The following is a 20,421-nucleotide window of genomic DNA, read 5'->3' on the forward strand; positions in this document are numbered from 1 at the left end:
AACCTAAGAATGTTACCTTACATGACAGAAGGGACTCTGCAGATGTGATTAGGATTTTGAGGAGATCATCCTGGCTTATCTAATTGGTGCTAATGTAATCTTAACAGTCCTTCTAAGATGGAGGCAGGAGGGTAATAGTCATAGAGAAAAGAAGTGAGGATAGAAGCAGCAGTCAGAGAAGAGAAAAGATGTCATGCTGCCGGCTTTGGAGATGGAGGAAGGGGGCATAAGCCCAGGAAAGTAGGTGGCCTCAGAAGCTGGAAAAGGCAAGGAAATGGATTTTCCCCTAGAGTGTTCAGAAGGAACGCAGCCCTGCATACCCATTTTAGATTTCTAACCTTTCAACTGTAAGAGAATTAATTCGTGTTGATTTAAGCCACTTAGTTTGTGGTAATTTATTACAGCAACAATAGGAACTAATACAGTATTAATTCTGAAGAATCTATGTAGGTTGCTTGCATATCCCTTCCCTAACATGTCTTGGCAAGTGGTAGTGGCCTTCTACCCTGGGATCAATCAGGTCATGCTTCATAATCAACCATTTGGTAATCCCTGAGCTTATAACTGTGTACAACAATGACGTTATGATCATTATGATCAACAACAGTGGCATTGCGATCTGAATGCCACTGAGATAACTGGAATAATCCAGTCACTAGTACTTACTCAGTCAAACCTTTAATGGGAACTGCAGTCTACTACAGTGGATCTGCTTCAGAGTTCAGAGCAGATCAGGAAAACACAAGATAAGGACTTTCCTAAAGCAGGGTCCTCTTAAGGTTCTTAAGACTTATAGTGACCTAAAACATCTGGAGCAGCTGAAGACCTGTGCCCCATCAGACTTTTAAGAGGCTCTCTAGAGGATATCCAGCATCATATCTAGCAGCTATCACATTCAGATATGAATGTCGAAGTGGCATCTGACTAAAGACCATAGAATTTGTTAACTGAGCAGGCTGTTAGGAAGAGCCAGCCCCTTACACTGGCATAAGGTATCTTTTACATAAATCAATATTATAATAATAAAATAAATCTTATTATTATTCATTCCTCTAAAAGTATAAATTACATTTAAATATTTATTTCAGGCTTTCTGCCGGTGCTTACATGACCCAAACTAATATTCTATAATTTGGTTTTAAAACTATTGAAAAATAAAAAAGTAGAAATACCTTTGATGTCTTCCACAATCCTTAAGAACTTTTAACCTCTCAATATCCATCCAGAGCCACCAATATCTCTCCCCTAATGTACCTTTAATAAATTTCTTAAATCTTTCGAACTCCTTTCTATTGCCAATGTCATAAGTTTTGTGAGAAATACACCAATTAGCCCTGCTTTCTAGTCCAACGCTCTCAGTTTTTGAAACTGCTTGTGCTAACATGTCTTCCGACTTTTCCTTTAGCATTTCACTCCGCAAAACATTCTTGCCAGAGGTAGTCCCCAAACACTCATCAAATACCACTTCTGTTACATTTCTGAAATTTATATAATCTGGGCTTTCTCTAAGTGGTGCTCCAAGAATTTGATGAATTGCCACTCTCAAAATAAAGTTTATATAAGATCTTAAAAATTCTTCACATGTTGAGAAATGCAATGTCAGGCTTTCATCAACATCCTGTTGCTTTTCAAGGTATGTCCTCAGAAGAGCTTGAGAAGGAGTGTCTTGTAGAGATACAGGCCCATCTTCTTCAAATTCGGAAATTAACCTAGTGGCTGTAGATGGGCTCTTTTTCGTCCTGGGGTGAACTCCATCATCAAAGATAAAACTCTCTGTATTAAATCATAAAAGGCTATTAGATCAGATATAAATGTAAAAGTTTTCTTTTAATTATTAACTAGATGTTATAGAGCTAGGATGGCAAATGGGTTTATCATCGGTAGTGACTGCAGGGACCAACCAGTGTCAATGAGGAGTCTAAGGCTACATTTGGAATCAGTAGAGAGAAAAACTGCCAACAGGGATTAGCCATGTCTTCCCTGGACATGAAAGGGGATATTGGTGGCAGATGAATTAAATATTTGATATCCTTAATAAAGAGGGATCTTCAAAAAGACATTATACACTTTTAAAATGTAATATTCCAGGCTGAAAATGTCAACATACAAAGGCCAAATCTATTAAAGAATTAGAATGTGTACATCAAACAACTGTATGTACTTTAATATTTCATGTTCTATGGTAAAATAAAATTAGCTGCCATAGGTGATGAGATGATAGAAGAACAGACCAGAACTGGAGTCATAATAGCAATTAAAAAAATTCACTATTTTATCAGAAAGATTCAATTACTACTATACTTACAACCTATCATTAAAATTACAAAATTGCATAAGGCCCTTGTGAAGACTTACAAATACAAATGGATTGCTTTTACACTTTTTCTAAAGATATAGTCTAGCCCCTATTCTTCTTTCAGAAATCAGTGAAATATCTGATATCAGTGCTTTATTTCACATGGCAAATCTACCCCTTGCAAAGCCGTGGATCAGGAAAACCCTGACCCATGTGTCCCACTCTCAGTTTTCTCAGTAATAGATTTCAAGTCTCAATGAACTGGAAATGTTTCATTACAATTTTAATTGAAAATAAATATACTAAACTTCCCCAAAATTGAGATTAGACTTTTGTAAACCTGTGAAAGGATACTGGGTATACACTCAACCCCACAGACTTGGAGGTAAAGTGCAAGCCTGGCACTTCTGCTCACTGCCTTCCTGCTATCCTTTCTCTTCCTGCTTACTAACGTCACTCTCCAATTTTCTACTTTACTATTTGGGGAAAATAGTAAGAAATCTATAAATTCAGCAATTTCCAATTAGGAAGATGATTTTCCCCTTTACCTAGATTTGGGTTCAATCCTAGAGAATCCAGACTTATCACCTCCAGAGGTTGCTTATACTTTTCAAAGGAATTATGTAAGAATTGTTAGTGAATTTCTGAGTTCCTCTCTTGAATCACATTGCAAGATTTTTTCTCCCTCTAGCAATATCGTATTTAATTACTCCCATTTCTGGAAGGTTCCCTTTATTTATGAAAAGTTTGTATCACCCACAAAAGTTCCCCACAGTAGAAATTTATCTGCTTTTCAAAGTGAGAAACAGTCTGAACTTAAAAACAGAAGGAAAACTCAAGTTCCGTAAATCACTATTTACTTTGGGGAGAAGAGAAAGGTTGCACCCACTTCGTTTCAAAGGATTAATAATAAGAATTTGTAAACTGTGACAGGAAATAATGACAAGACAAATATTTATTGACTGTCCATTAGGTATGAAGCACTAAGCATTTTCTATACATTCAGTATGTATGCATCATTAGTTTAATCTTACAGATGACAAAAGCAAAGCTCCCAGAAGTGGAATAATTTGCAGAAGTCACAAACTAATAAGTATCAGAGTTGGGTTCTAAACTCATGCTCTTTTCACTATATCAGGTTGTCTCTTGAAAAACAGTAGAAAGTGGTGTTGCAGGGGAGATAATTTTTTCTCCCCATCCACTAAGTGTTGTACTGTAAGTTTACAATAACAACAAAAGATGTAAAAAGGAGTTCTGAGGCCATTCTTGTCCTTTTCTGCTTACCAGAAACAGATGAATTAACTGGTGATCCAATTTTGTTGTGTAATACACAAGAAGGTAATGAAAAGGTTGATACTGTTTGCTGATTTTGTTTTGCTAATGCAAACCAATCTTTTGTTTGAGTATAGGAGGCCTAGGAAGAAAGGAGCACATTTGTTTAACATAAGATTAGCAGTATTCTTCCAGTCATGAATCTGGACAAGTCATTATGATAATATTCATTTGCATAGTGCAATATGTAAAGGAAAAATTATGCCGTGAAAGAAAAGAATGTTGTACACAGAAAAACTCATTAGCTGAGAATAATGGTAAGGAAATTTCAATTCAGATTATTTTCATATTAGATGATCAAAGGAAAGAAATGAGCTCACTACCCATCAAATTCTTCACTCTTCCACCAGAAGCATGCAATCCTACTTCCTGGATTCACTACAAATTCACACCATCTAACTTTAACTTGGCAGTCACCATGGCTCATCAGTCTTTGGATGCATCTTTTGCCAGCTACTCCCATTCACAACTTTCCCAGTTATTTCATGCCCCCAATTCTGTCTGGCCTGGCTCAGTGTTTTTAACAACTCCTCCCTAATATGACAAAAACTTAACTCTCAATAGCACTGGAAACCTCTCCATGCTCAACTTCCCCTTTACCTTAGATTCAGTTTTCACAACTTTGCTTGGATTGGATGCTTCCTGAAGGCTGATTCCTGACTCACCTGCCCCTGGATGAAGCCTTCAATGTTTCCTTTCTTTTGTGTACTCCTGAACCAGCTGACCCAATTCTCAACCTGACACACAGCTTCTAGAACCCCAGTCCTAAGAAACTCCATCTCAGATTTCCTGGGAAGATTCTTCTTCCTGCTTCTTAGTCATGTCCTCACCTACTCTTCTAGGATAATCCAGCTTGTTCAACAGAAGCAGAAAAGGGAGTGCCCAGCATTACTCTCATTTCTCCTTTCTCCAACCTGGTTGGCCCTTAGCCTAAGGAACACTCACAGAGGAGGCAAGGCTCAAATGGAATAGAATTGTTCCCTGACTATTATGCAGAATTAGCAGGGTACGTCAGGCCACACAATAAGACCAAAAGCAAGAGAAAGAAATATCAGGTGTCATCAGTGTACTCACTGCCCGTCTTAGAAGTAAGGTTTCCTTGGTAGATAAAAGCTTTGAATCTAATTGCCTTTTGTTTCCTCTTTTCCTTCCTCTAAAACCAAGTCATTTATTACTGACTACATGTTCATTCAACATATTTATTGAATGACTACTCTATTACAAGTAGTATCCTAAGCACTGAGAGGAGACCAAAATAATTAAGGAACTTGCAAGGAATAGAGAGAGACCAACATACAAGAGTCCTTGCTATTTCAACTGCACAAAAAAGATGAGAGAGTAGAAGACAGGGGAGAAAGAAGTAGTTAGCCAGACATAAAAGCAGTTAACTATTCTACTTTGTACTCTTAAAAGATGGGTCAATTGTTTGTGTTTAGACGGTATAACTGAAGACTCAAAGAAATATTACCAATTATCATATGGATTAATCCCTATCTATAGTCATGGTTTAGTGATTTAAGGTCCCAAAGAAAACTGAGTCCTCAAAGTTTAAAGGCTATTAAAAAAAATATATAGTTCAAATATTACTCAAGTTGACAGAAATGAGCTTTTTCCATCACAGAAACTAGTAAAAGTAAACTAGCTTGGATTTTTATTCTCTTATATTTGATTAAATTTACCTGTAAGGAATCAGAACTTATTCCCCTAGATTGATTCTTTCCTTTGTATGTTTATTGACCCCTACTATCAGTATATTTTTTGACATCCCTAACATTATTATAACATATGGGTTAAGATAAAAAATAAATACCTAAAAATAAATATAAGAGAAAAGAAAAATGTGCTTTCAGTACATCCCTGAGCATTATTCAGAGGAAATAATGGGACTGGCATAATTTTTTAACATTTTTGCCAAATATTGCTGATAGGACTGTCAAACTACAAAATTAAATAGGAGCTTACACATGAAAAAAATGTTCAAATAAGATAGGAGAAGGATATCCATTCCAACAGAGATGGCAAATAGTTTTCCTCTTGTATGACATCTTTGATCACTTGGAAGTGCCTGCCTAGAATGCTGTGTTGAAAAAGAATTTGGAGCCAAGTCCTAGCTCAGCAGGAAAATTGCCATAATTGATTAGCAATCTCTGTCATGAATGCAAACTAGGAGAATAGCAACACATGGGTAACATATTTGCAAATCCTGGTTTTGTAAAGAACTGTGTATTAGAGATGTCTTCCCAGAGAGAAGATCTGATAATTAGAGGCTAAAGAGAAGCAGAATACGTGACCCCAAAATATGCCATGGCATTGTGGATTATTGTGAGCTGAAGGAGATCACGACCCAAGAGACTCAAGAAAAACACTTACCTCTCCTTTAACTACCTAAAAGAATTTACATAGGGGGCCTGGCTCAGAGACAGCCAGCACCAGAGATAACTTTTATCTGAATGACCGACCTATCTATATGGCAGGTAAACATCTAATTACCAAACATCTGGTCTTCTTATAGTCCTGTGAATTACCCTCCTCCACTTTGAAGCCCCAGGCCCCTACCCCATTCCTTAGCTCAGGATGGCATATATGTCTCAACTGCCCAACTTGCTCTTGGGTCTTATATTCTTATAGGGTTCCCATACATACTAAATTACATTTGTTTTTTCCTGTTACCCTGTCTTATGTCATTTTTTTGTTTGTTTTTAATAGATCAGCCAAAGAACCTAGGAGGGTAGAAGGAAAATTGTTCCGCCCTGGCAGAGGCAAAGATCAAACAACAGTATTCACTAAACTGTGATTCCCCAAAAGGACATTTGATTCTAGGTTAGATCTCTTCAAACGTACCCATACCACCCAACATTCTCCAAGTGTGAAGGGCAAATTTATCTGGTAACAGCTAAACAGTTATGCATTTTATTACTGAAGAATAATCTTGACAATAGGGAAGAGAAGGCCCAATTTATTGTTGTTTTGTACAAAAATTACAAATTCCAAATAATAAAAAATTTGGAATGAACAATGAAACCCTTGCTTCCCAGGTGACATTGGGGATGTTCTTCAATTGTGCATTTTTCCTTTGTACACATGAGGATAATAATTCTAATTACATTTCAGGTGAAAGAGTGTAGGGCAAATAAGTCAGCATAAACCTAAGAGAATATTTGCTAAATCTACTTCAGAAGTATTTGAAATCATTTTCCTATTCAAGTGGTACATGAAATTCATATCCCTAAAATGAGGAGTTTCACTGAAGTGCCAAGACACAAAGAAACACTCACACTTTTACCTTGCCAAGAGAAATGCAGAACTTTTTCATACTTATAACATCATCTTCTTCAACAGGAGGAGGTGGTGGACTGGTTGGTTTTTTCAGGACCCAGGGAGAAAAATCTGCACCTAATGTGATATTCATGCCTGATTCACTCCATCTTACTTGTGAAACCAATTTGGCTAACCTGCATTTCAGAAATCATACAAACTAGAAATAAGTTTCAAATATGGTAGAATTTAGAAAAAAAAAAAAATTTTGTTTTATGTATTCAAATCAATCTCCCGTCCTAACTCTGCAGGATGATTCTCTTAGGATCTGCTAAAATTAATGGCCTATTCATAGAATTACTGATTAATAATTATTCTATTTTATTTTATTTTTATTTAAAAAAACAGTTGTTCTAAGCAAAAGTCAAATTTTAGTAAAACTTCAGAATGTTTAGGTACTTAAACTTTAGAAGTCAGGGAGCATAAAAGAAAAACATGGCCCTGCACTACAACATTCTGTCTTTTTTATGACACTCATATTCATTTTTTAACACCCTGAACATAAATACCTTTACAGAAGTAGAAAAAAATTTTAAATATAATGATCAAAGAAGCAGAATTGAAATACATTTATTAGGTACTGTTTCTACAAAATCTCTTTGCAAAAGTTAAGTGATTTTTACCAATGCTCTATCTTATACTATATAGCAAGTGGAATATAAACTCAAATGAGTTTAAAGGTATACAATTTTATTAAGGAAGTACAGAAAAATTATTTTTGGTGAACAAAAATCATTTAAAAATATGTATATTGATGGGATTACAATACCTGTATTCAAAGTAGCAATCACTTTCCAGAAATGCTGGAAGTCTTTCTTTTTTCACCCAGTGAATACCTTGTTCACGATTGAGACACTATTAGAGGACAAGTGAAAAAGAAAAAGTGTGTCAAAGAAATTCACCATTCAGGACAATGATGGCCTAATCACTAGAGCAATATTACCTCTAGCTCTTACAGGGAGCCCTGCCTGTACCTTCTATTTGGATGGGAGAGAGTAAGAACCCTGAGTCACAAGTACTTCTTCAATTCTCTCAACAATCCTGTATCAACTATTATCTATGTTTTACGGATTAACAAGCTGAATCCAGAAAACTTAAGTAACTTACTGAAAGAGAAAGAGTGACAAAAAATTCAGTCTCAGTATTTTCACAGTCATAAAATGGGTGAAAAATAATCACAAACAGAAAAAGAACTAACCAGAAAACTTGGTAAGACTGCTAGAGTGACTGCAAGCCCTTTGTCCTTCCAATTTTAGGAAATTTTGTTAAATATTTAACATCACCAGGCATTATCATTGAGGATACCAAGGTTAACAAGAAAGAGAAGGCCCTTCCTTTAAGGAGTTTGCAGATAATTCAATAAGCAATAATAACAGAGTGCTATAAGCACCAGAAGTTCAGGATTCTGTGGGAAGCCACATGGGCATGAAAACCAGCAAAGGTTTCCCACAGAACATGACTGGGGGGATGGGGGACAGAGTCAAGATGGAGGAATAGGAGGATGTGCAGTTCGCCTCTCCCCACAAGTACATCAAGAATACATCTACATCTACAAATGGAACAATTCTCATAGAGCACCTGCTGAACACTAGCAGAGGACCCTGGACACCTGAAAGGGCAAGAAAAATCCCCACGCAACCGGGTAGGACTTAAGAAAGAAAAAAAGAAGAGGAAACAGGACGGGACCTGCACCCTTGCAGGGGAGCTGAAGGAGAGGAGAGGTTCCCGCACGCAGGGAAGCCCCCTCACCGGTGGGGAGACCAGCTGGGACAGAGAGGGAGCTTCAGGGGCTCGGAGGAGAGGGCAGCAACCAGTCTGTGGCAGACAGGACAGAGTAAGACCTACACGGATGGTCCAGATGGTCCATGCCGCAGCCCTGAGCTCCCCAGACCGAGTCCTGTGTCTGCTGGTGCGGAGCAGGGCTGCATGATGGAACATGGGGTCTGGAGAGTGGACTCAGGGAGGGGACAGCTGTTGGCTGTGAAGGGACAGCCTGAAGGGACGGGAGTAAAGAGCTCCACGATTGGGAATGTTCATGGAAGAAGCCCAGGCTGCCATAAAAGCAGAGTGCCATTGTTGAGTGGCATGCAAGGGGTGAGGCCACCATTGCAGCCCCCTTCCCTATGCACTGGCCCCTGCCTCTGGGGGCATTAGGATGGTCACCTGCCTGAGCAGGCTCGCGTGCCCCACCTGTTGCCGCCTCCACTCCCGCCCACCTGAGTGGGTGCATGCGCTCTGGGACAGCCTGAAGAACAGATGCTAGCAGGAGGAACACATGCGGAGGTGGGGCTGAAACCACAGCTGAGCCCCAGAGGCAATGCAACTAAGGAAGAAGAGCTGAAATCTCTCCTTGAGGCTGCAGGAACCACGGATTTACATCCCCGCTGTCAGCACTGTAAACTCAGCAACTGAGGAACGTCCAAATGGACGAGTGCTCCCATAGCTGAGACGGGTCTAGCTTTACAGCTGTGGGCTTTGTGGGCACGTACACACGGAGATTGGACCAGGCCAGAATCTGAGCTGCCTCCACAGCTACCACAGTGGGTCCAGGTACACGACTACTGCAGTCCTGGGATATGACTTCGGTGGATCTGCACTGGTGGCCTGGTGAAAACAACGCCTGAGAGATGCCAGGGCCAACTGCTGGCATACCCAGTTAAGGGGGTGCTGAGAGCAGTTCCAATGACAGTGTAATTTGTGAGCCAACACAATGGGTGAAAAGTGACACAACAGAGTTCACTCACAGGTGAACAGTTCCAGAGGAGGAAAACTCAGTGGCTTCTCTCCCAGCGGGAGAGCTCCAATCTCACCTACTGCATACCACAATTAGAAACACAGCTCAGAAACAGATCTGAGGGCCGCAGACCCTGCCCCTGGCAGGGAATTAACAACCACAGAGCAAAGAGGAGGCTCCGCTCAATATCCAGTGCAGGCTTAGGTCACCACAACATCAGTCACACCTCGTATCAAGGGGATAACGGCCAGCATACACTGAGGAAAGAGGGGGCAGACATCCATACTAAAAACAGCCCTTGCACCAAAAAATATTAAACACACAGAGACTACATAGGGACATTCCCACATAAAAATAGCCCTTCAAGACAGTCTCAGAGTCAGGCATTAGGAGGAAGAACCCCAGAGTGCAGGAGCTCCACAGGGCTGGAAGAAACAGACACTCTACTCTTGGAGGGTGTACACAAGACCTCGTGTGCTGGGACAGAGCACAAAGCAATACCTCCATAGGAATCACAGCTAGACCTAACTAGGGTCTGAGAGGGTTTCCTGGGGAGGTGGGGGTTGGCTGCAGCTCACTGTCAGGGCAGGGACACTGGTGGCGGAGGTGGGGCTTTGTGGGCACCAGAGAATACTGGACCCCAGAGAATACTGATCAGTGTGAGCTCTCCTGGAGGTCCCCACTTTGCACTAAGACCTGGCCACACCCAACAGCCTACAGGCTGCAGAGTTGGAATGCTTCAGACCAAACAACCAGCAGGACAGGAACACAGCCCCACCCATCAGCAGACAGGCTGCCTAAAGTCATACTGAGCTCATAGCTACCTCAAAACACACCCCTTGTCACAACCCTGCCCATCAGACGGACAAGGCCCAGCTCCACTCACCAAAGGGCAAGCACCAGTCCCTCCCACCAGGAAGCCTGCATAAGCCTCTGGACCAACCTCACCCACCAGGGGGCAGACACCAGAAGCAATAAGAACTATGGTCCTGCAACCTGTGGAAAGGAGACCACAAACACAGAAAGTTCAACAAAATGAGATGACAGAGAAATATGTTGCAAAAAAAGGAACAAGATAAAACCACACAAGAACAACTAAATGAAGAGGAAATAGGCAATCTACCTGAAAAAGAATTCACAGTAATGATAGTAAAGATGATCCAAGATCTCATAAAAAAAAATGGAAGCACAGATCAAGAAGACACAAGAAAAGTTTAACAAGGAGTTAGAAGATATAAAGAACAAACAAACAGATGAACAATACAATAACTAAAATGACAAAGCACACTAGAAGGGATCAGTAGCAGAGTAACTGAGGCAAAGGAACGAATAAGTGAGCTGGAACACAGAGTGGTGGAAATCACTGCCACAGAACAGAATAAAGAAAAAAGAATGAAAAGAAATGAGGACAGTCTCAGAGACATCTGGGACAACATTAAACACACCAACATTCATTTTATCGGGTCCCAGAAGGAGAATAGAAAGAAAAAGGACCTGAGGAAATTTTTGAAGATATTATAGCCAAAAATTTCCCTAACATGAGAAAGGAAACACTCAAGTCCAGAAAGTGCAGAGAGTCCCATACAGGATGAACCCAAGGAGGAAAATGCCAAGACACATATTAATGAAACTGACAAAAATTAAAGACAAAGAAAAAATATTAAGAGCAACAAGGAAAAAGCAACAAATAACATACAAGGGGATCTCCATGAGGTTATCAGCTGATTTTTAAGCCAGAAACTCTGCAGGCCAGAAGGGAGTGGCACAATATATTTCAAGGGATGAAAGGGAAAAAAACCAACAACAAAGAATACTCTACCCAGCAAGGTTCTCTTTCAGATTCAACAGAAAAAACAAAAGTTTTAGAGACAAGCAAAAGCTAAGAGAATTCAGCACCACCAAACAAGCTTTACAACAAATGCTAAAGGAACTTCTCTAGGTGGGAAAGAGACCAGCAACTTAAAACAACCTTGTACCTATATAGACTGCTGTATCAAAACCTCATGGGAACAGCAAACCCCAAAACTGCAATAGATACACAAACGAAAAAGAAAAGGCAACTCAAACACAATACCAAAGATAGTCAACAAATTACAAGAGAAGAGAACAAAAGAGGAAGGGAAGAAAAAAGACCTACAAAAACAAATCCAAAACAATTAAGAAAATGTCAGTAGGAACATACATATCAATAATTACCTTAAATGTAAAAGGATTAAATGCTCCAAACAAAAGATACAGACTGGCTGAATGGATACAAAAACAAGACCCATATATATGCTGTCTACAAGAAACCCATTTCAGATCTAGGGACACAAACAGACTGAAAGTGAGGGGATGGAAAAAGGTATTCTATGCAAATGGAAACTGAACATTATGGGATTAGAAATCAATTACAGGAAAAAAAACTGTAAAAAACACAAACATGTAGAGACTAAATAATACGTTACTAAACAACCAATAGATCACCAAAGAAATAAAAAATATCTAGAGACAAATGACAATGAAAACAAAACGATCCAAAACCTATGGGATGCAGCAAAAGCAGTTCTAAGAGGGCAGTGTATAGCTATACAAGCCTACCTCAAGAAACAAGAAAAACCTCAAAAAAAAAAAAAAAAGCCTAACCTTACACCTAAAGCAACTAGAGAAAGAGAACAAATAAAACCCAAAGTTAGCGGAAGGAAAGATATCATAAAGATCAGAACAGAAATAAATGAAATAGAGACAAAGAAAACAATAGATAAGATCAATGAAACTATAAGCTGGTTCTTTGAAAAGATAAACAAATTGATAAACCTTTAGCTAAACTCATCAAAAAAAAAGGAATATGGCTCAAATCAATAAAATTAGAAATGAACAAGGAGAAGTTATAACATCACGGAATATCACGGAAATACAAAGGATCATAAGAATCTACTACAAGCAACTATATGCCAATAAAATGGACAGCCTAGAAGAAATGGACAAATTCTTAGAAAGGTACAACCCTCCAAGACTGAACCAGGAGGAAATAGAAAATATGAACAGACCAATCGCAAGTACTGAAATTGAAACTATACTTTAAAAACTTCCAACACACAGAGGTCCAGGACTAGATGTCTTCACAGGGGAATTCTATCAAACATTTAGAGAAGAGTTAACACCTATCCTTCTCAAACTCTTCCAAAAAATTGCAGATGAGGGAACACTCCCAAGGTCATCTATGAGGCCACCATCACCCTGATACCAAAACCAGACAAAGATACAACAATAAGAGAAGATTACAGGCCAATATCACTGATGAACATTGACACAAAAATCCTCAACAAAATACTAGCAAACAGAATCCAACAACACATTAAAAGGATCATACACCATGATCAAGTGGAATTTATCCCAGGGATTCAAGGATTTTTCAATATACACAAATCAATCAATGTGATATACCACATTAACAAACTGAAGAATAAAAACCATACAATCCCAATAGATTCAGAAAAAGCTTTTGACAAAATTCAACACCCAATTATGACAAAAACTCTCCAGAAAATGGGCATAGAGAGAACCTACCACAACATAATAAGGGCCATATACAACAAACCCACAGCAAACATCATTCTCAATGGTGAAAAACTGAAAGCATCTCCTCTAAGATCAGGAACAAGACAAGGATGTCCACTCTCACCACTTTTACTCAACATAGTTTTGGAAGTCCTGGCCATGGCAATCAGAGAAGAAAAAGAAATCAAATGAATCCAAATTTGAAAAGAAGTAAAACCATCACTGTTTGCAGATGACATGATGCTATACATAGAAAATCCTAAAGATGCTACCAGAAAACAACTAGAGCTCATCAATGAATTTGGCAAAGTTTCAGGATACAAAATTAATGCGCAGAAATCTCTTCTATTCCCGTACACTAACAACGAAAGATCAGAAAGAGAAATTAAGCAAACAATCCCATTCACCAGTGCAACAAAAAGAATAAAATACCTAGGAATAAACCTACCTAAGGAGGTAAAAGACTCAGAAGACTATAAGACACTGATGGAAGAAATCAAAGATGACACAAACAGATGGAGAGATATACCATTTTCCTGGATTGGAAGAATCAATATTATCAAAATGACTATACTACCCAAAGCAATCTACAGGTTCAATGCAATCCCTATCAAACTACCAATGGCATTTTTCACAGAACTAGGACAAAAATTTTTTAAATTTGTATGGAAACACGAAAGACCCCAAAGAGCCAAAGCAATCTTGAGAAAGAAAAAAGGAGCTGGAGAAATCAAGCTCCTTGACTTCAGAGTATACTATAAAGTTACAGTAATCAAAACAGTATGGTACTGGCACAAAAACTGAAATATAGATCAATGGAACAGGATAGAAAGTCCAGAGATAAACCCACACACCTATGGCCAACTAATCTATGACAAAGGAGGCAAGAATACACAAGGGAGAAAAGACAGTTCTTCAATAAGTGGTGCTGGGAAAACTGGAGAGCCACATGTAAAAGGATGAAATTAGAACACTCTCTAACACCATACACAAAAATAAACTCAAAATGGATTAAAGACCTAAATGTTAGGCTGATACTATAAAACTCTTAGAGGAAAACATAGAACACTCTCTGACATAAATTGCAGAAATATCTTTTTGGATCCACCTCCTCGAGTAATGAAAATAAAAACAAAAATAAACAAATGGACGTAATTAAACTTAACAGTGTTTGCACAGCAAAGAAAACCATAAATGAGACAAAAAGACAACCAACAGAGTGGGAGAAAATATTTGCAAACCTAAGTGACCAACACGGCATTAACCTCCAAAATATACAAACAGCTCATGCAGCTCAATAACAAAAAACAAACATCCCAGTCAAAAAATGGGGAGGACATCTAAATAGAAATTTCTCCAAAGAAGATATACAGATGGCCAAAAAGGCACATGAAAAGATGCTGAACATCACTAATTATCAGAGAAATGCAAATCAAAACTACAGTGAGGTATCACTGCACACTGGTCAGAATAGCCATCAACAAAACATCTACAAACAGTAAATGCTGGGGAGGGTGTGGAGAAAAGGAACCCTTCTACACTGTTGGTGGGAATGCAAATTGGTACAGCCACTATGGAGAACAGTATGGAGTTTCCTTAACAAACTAGAAATAGAGCTACCATGCCATCCAGCGATCCCACTCCTGGGCATAAACCCTGAGAAGACCATAATTCAAAAAGATACATGCACCCCAGTGTTCACTGCAGCATTATTTACAATATCCAGGACTGGAAGCAACCTAAATGTCCATTGACTGAAGAAGAGATAAAGAAGATGTGGTACATATATGCAATGGAATATTACTCAGCCATTAAAAAAGAATGAAACAATGCCATTTGCAGCCACATATGGACCTAGAGACTGTCATATGACAGTCAGACAGAGAAGGACAAATATCATATGATATCACTTATATGTAGAATCTAAAAAAATGGTACAAATGAACTTATTTACAAAACAGAAATAGAGTCATAGATGTAGAAACAGTCTTACGGTTATGGAGGGAAGGGGGAAAGGATAAACTGAGAGATTGGGATTGACATATACACACTACTATTATATATAAAATAGATAACTAATAAGGACCTACTGTATAGCACAGGGAACTCTACTCAATACTCTGTAATGACCTATATGGGAAAAGAATTTGAAAAAGAATACTTGTGTATGTATAACTGAATCACTTTGCTGTACACCTGAAACTAACACAACATTGTTAATCAACTATAATCCAATAAAAATTTTTAAAAATTATAATTGACTGGAAGCATGATTAGCTAGGTTGAAGAGAGAAGGAGGAAAGAAATAAAGATAAGTTTAATAGATCACAGGGTAAGATTTGAGAGATGGAGGGAGGAAGGCTGGAGAAGTAGGCAGGGCCCTGATTATGAGTAGTCTTTTAAATAACATTATGGAGTTTAGATTTTATCTTAAGGTTGTGAGGGTCACATGAATTTACAGAAGAGTTACTAAGTTGCTATTCATCCTAAGACATTTATATACTGTTGTTTCTATTTTGTCTTATATTCATTTTTTCCAGAATTCTAATCAATGCCAGTACCTTGGACACTAAACAAATGCTAATAAGAAGTAAAACAACCAATAAAGTACACATTTCAGTGGGGCAAATGTGTCTGCACTATGTGGCTTCCACTGACTGTCTGCTAAAGCAAAAATTTTGCTGTGATATTAACATCAGAGTCAACGCAGACCACTGCTATCTCCTTTGAGGAACTCGCAGGCTCACACAGCAGTGCTTCCACCATCTGAGAAGCTAATGTTCTTGGGGGTGCACCTGTGCTCAGCAATGCTGACATGTGGCACCAAGTCATTAGGCTCCCCAGGACTGGAAAACTGAGCAAACAATGGTTTCCTCCTGTTTAGCCAAAAACACCCACTTGCCTTCACCAAAGACTATCTTCTGGGTACTTAAAGAATAGAAGAAACTTTGGAAACAGCCAGCACCTTAACAGTAGCATCTTGTTGACTGCTTATCAGTGAGATCTGAAGGACATTTGGATCTTGAGTAAGAAGGATTCCACATATGCTACACACTGACAACCAACCACACAGGAGTCTTGAATTCTCATGAGCAATGTATTCAATGTATCACAGAAAGACACCAGACCGCACATAAAAATCGACATAAACACTTGAGGAATTCTACAAGGCCGTGGAACTACTCAGTTCATACAAAATCAGTTTGCCTAATATTTACCTAATGAACAGTTCACCTATAACTCTTTCCTTTTTGTATGTTTTGCATCTATTTGACCTAAAAATTAATGAAAAGTATAAAAAAATAAAATCAAAATTGAAGAAAAGTCTTTAGTCAAACTGCTAAAAAATCCTTTCAAGGTGTTTTCAAGTAACTAAAATATAAAGACCAAAAAGATACAAAACAACCCTGCCAACCATAGAAGGATAAATTAATAAATACTATAAGAAACACAAAAATAATTTACCTAGAATAAAATTATTTAATCCTTAAAACTAAAAAAAATGTTAAGAAAAACAGATAACCAAAAGGTTAGGGGAAACTGGCTGTCGGTAGGTAAATCATTCTAGAACTACTTCCAATTAGCCATATACAAGCTCTTTAAACTGTCACCAGGATTAAATTAATAAAAATTATATTTATATGTATGAGCAACTAAATAAAGCATGGCTATCTGCCAATGGACTAGATTTTCTGTCTAGTCATTTACTGAAGTATAAATTACATAGAGTAAAATCCATCCTTTTTAGTACACAGTGCTACAAGTTTTGACAATTACATACAGTCATGTAACCATGACTACAATCAAGATGTAGAATAGTTCCAACAGCTCCAAACTTCCTCATGACACTTTGCAGTCAATGACTCCCTCTAACCCCAGGCCCTGGCAACCACTGACAGGTTCTCTATATAGTTTTGCCTTTCCCAGAATGTCATATAAATGGAATCAATATAGTATGTAGCCTTTGACTCTGGCTTCTTTCATTTAGCATAATGCATGTGAGATTGATCTATGTTCTTCCATGGATCACTAGTCCATTCCTCTTCATTGCTGAGTAGTACTCCACTGTACTGATGAACCACATTTTATTTATCCATTCCCAGTAAGGAAATTTGGGTTGTTTCTAGCTTTTGGTGATTATAATAAAACAACTAGAGACATTCACATACAGGTTTTTGTTTTTAATTAATTAATTTATTTATTTTTGGCTGCGTTGGGTCTTTGTTGCGGTGAGTGGGGGCTACTCTTCATCGCGGTGTGCGGACTTCTCACTGCAGTGGCTTCTCTTGTTCCGGAGCACGGGCTCTAGGCGCCCAGGCTTCAGTAGTTGTGGCACATGGGCTCAGTAGTTGTGGCTTGCAGGCTCTAGAGCTCAGGTTCTGTAGTTGTGGCGCACAGGCTTAGTTGCTCCGCGGCATGTGGGATCTTCCCGGACCAGGGCTCGAACCTGTGTCCCCTGCATTGGCAGGCGGATTCTTAACCACTGTGCCACCAGGGGAATCCCTCACATACAGGTTTTTATGTGAACATAACTGTCTATTTCTCTTGGGGTAATATATAGGAATAAGATAGATAGGTAGTATGGTATGTGTTTAACTTAGGAAGAACTGCCAAACTGTTTTCCCAAATGTAATTTGCATCAACAATGTAAGAGTTCTAGATGCTCTGCATCCTGGCTAGCATTTTGTATTGTCAATATTTATTTGTTGTTTATTTTGTACATCATAATAGGTGAGTAGAAATAGTTCATCGTGATGTGTGTATGTGCGAACACTTTTTTTTAATAACAGCTTTGAGATATAGCTTATGTTTCACACAACTCATCCATTTAAAGTATAAGCCAATGATTTTAGTATATTCAGAAACCATCACCACAAATTTAGAACATTTTCATCACCCTCTCCAAAAAACCCATACCCATTAGCAATCACTCTCCATTCATTCCAACTCCTCCACCTCACCTTCCAATGTTGAACGCACTTCTCTTATGACTAAAGATGTTGAGCATCTTTTCATATGTGTATTGGTCATTTTTACATCTTCTTTGGAGAAACACCTATTCAGATCCTTTGTCCATTTTTAAATTGGGTAGTCCTTTTATTGTTGAGTTGTAAGAGCTCTTTACAGAGTCTAGATACACAGTCCTTATCAGATATATGATTGGCAAATATTTTCTCCCATTCTGTGGGTTGTCTTTTCACTTTCTTTAGACCATAAAAGTTTTATATTTTTATTTATCTGTTTTTTTCTTTTGTTGTTTATGCTTTTGGTGTGATATCTAAAATACCAATGCCTATATAAGGTCATGAAGATTTACATTTGTGTTTTCTTCTAAAATATGCTTCATTATTAGTATTTTTTGCATTGCTAGATTCAGTCTGCTGTTTTTGAACTTTTTTGTGCCTATGTTCATGAGGGATATTAGTTTGTAAGCTCTTCTTTTCTTTGAAATTTCTTTATCTAGTGCTGGTATAAGGATAATGCTGGAATGAGTTGGAAATTGATCCCTCTTCTTTTTTTTTTTTTTGGAAGAGTTTTCATAAATTTAGTATTACTTCATCTTTAAAGGTTTGACAGAATTCACCAGTGAAGTCATCTGGACCTAGAGTTTTCTTTGTGGAAATCTTCTTCCCTCAAGACTTATTTTTTTGGAGCAGTTTTAGGTTTACAACAAAACTGAGAAGATAAAGATTTCCTATATATCTCCTGCATCCACACATGCATAGCCTCCCCCTTTATGAACATCACTCACAGAATGGTACATTTTTTACCAAGAATGAACCTACACGGACACATCATAATCACCCCAAATCCATTGTTTACCTTAGGGTTCACTCTTGGTGTTGTATGTTCTATGGGTTTGGACAAATGTATAACGACATATATCCATCAGTGTAATATCATACAGAGTATTTTCACTACCCTAAAAGTCCTCTATGCTCTGCCTATTCACCTCTGGCCCCTGGAACCCCTAGTAATCACTAATCTTTTTTTTTTGATATTCTTAGGTGCTTGATTTTATTCTGTATTTTTTTGAATTCTATTTATTTTTTTATACAGCAGGTTCTTATCAGTTATCCAGTTTGTACAAAACCACTAATCTTTTCATTGTCTACATAGATGTGCCTTTTCCAGAATATTATATAGTTGGAATCATACAGTATGTAGCCTTTTTCAAATTGGCTTCTTTCACATGGAAATATGTATTTAAGGTCCCTCCATGTATTTTTTGTGGATTGAAAGCTCATTTCTTCTTACCACTCTATAATATCCCATTGTCTGGATGTACACAGTTTAGTTATCCACTCATCTAATGAAGGGCATCTTACTTGCTTCCAAGTTTTGACAATTATGAATAAAGCTACTATAAACATCCATATGCAGGTTTCTGTGTGGGCATATATTTTCAACTCCTTTGGGTAAATAACCAGGGAGTATGATTGCTGAAATGTATGCTAAGAGTATGTTAGTTTTATAAGAAACCATCAAAATGTCCTCCAAAGTGGCTGTACCACTTTTGCATTTCCACCAGCAATGTATGTGATTTCCTGTTGCTCCACATCTTCATTAACATTTGGTGTTGTCAGTGTTCTGGATTTTGGCCATTCTAATAGGTGTGTACTAGTATCTTACTGTTGTTTTAATTTGCATTTTCCTGATGACATATAATGTGGACCATCTTTTATATACTTACTTGCCATTTCTATATCTTCTTTGGCCCATTTTAAAATCAGGTTGTTTGTTTTCTTATTGTTTGGATAACAGTCCTCTATCAGATGTGTCTTTTGCTAATATTTTCTTCAAGTCTTTGGCTAGTCTTTTAATTCTCTTGATAATAATGTCTTATGCAGAGCAGAAATTTTTAAATTTAATGAAATTCAGCTTAACAATGATTTCTTTCATGGATCATGTCTCTGATATTGTATCTAAAAAGTCACCTTACCAAAGGTTATCTAGGTTTTCTGCTGTATTATCATCTAGCAGTTTTATAGTTTTGTGTTTTGCATTTAGGACTATGATCTACTTTTGAGTTAATTTCTGTGAAGGGTGTCAAGTCTGTGTCTAGATTCATTTCTTTTGCACTGGATGTCCAGTTGTTGCTGCACCATTTGTTGAAAGGAGTGTTTTTTGAAATAAGCCTGCTTTCACTTAAAAATAAAAAGACTGTTTTGCTCCACTGTATTAACTTTGCTCCTTTGTCAAA

At 37.9% G+C, this 20,421-nt stretch overlaps 1 protein-coding gene across 1 annotated transcript in view; it reads right to left on the bottom strand.

Annotated features, from left to right (window-relative positions):
* Positions 1-20,421, bottom strand: part of RGS22 (regulator of G protein signaling 22) — a 155,180-nt gene that overhangs the window by 93,602 nt on the left and 41,157 nt on the right. The window contains exons 4-7 of the mRNA XM_060035274.1: positions 7,713-7,798; positions 6,912-7,080; positions 3,581-3,710; positions 1,173-1,773 (exon numbers count right to left, since the gene is read on the bottom strand). Coding sequence (XP_059891257.1) covers positions 1,173-1,773; positions 3,581-3,710; positions 6,912-7,080; positions 7,713-7,798 — 986 coding nt within the window. The remainder of the gene's footprint in view (positions 1-1,172; positions 1,774-3,580; positions 3,711-6,911; positions 7,081-7,712; positions 7,799-20,421) is intronic.

The sequence above is a fragment of the Delphinus delphis genome, chromosome 17 (assembly GCF_949987515.2).
Source record: "Delphinus delphis chromosome 17, mDelDel1.2, whole genome shotgun sequence".
In the NCBI taxonomy this organism is placed as follows: Eukaryota; Metazoa; Chordata; class Mammalia; order Artiodactyla; family Delphinidae; genus Delphinus; species Delphinus delphis.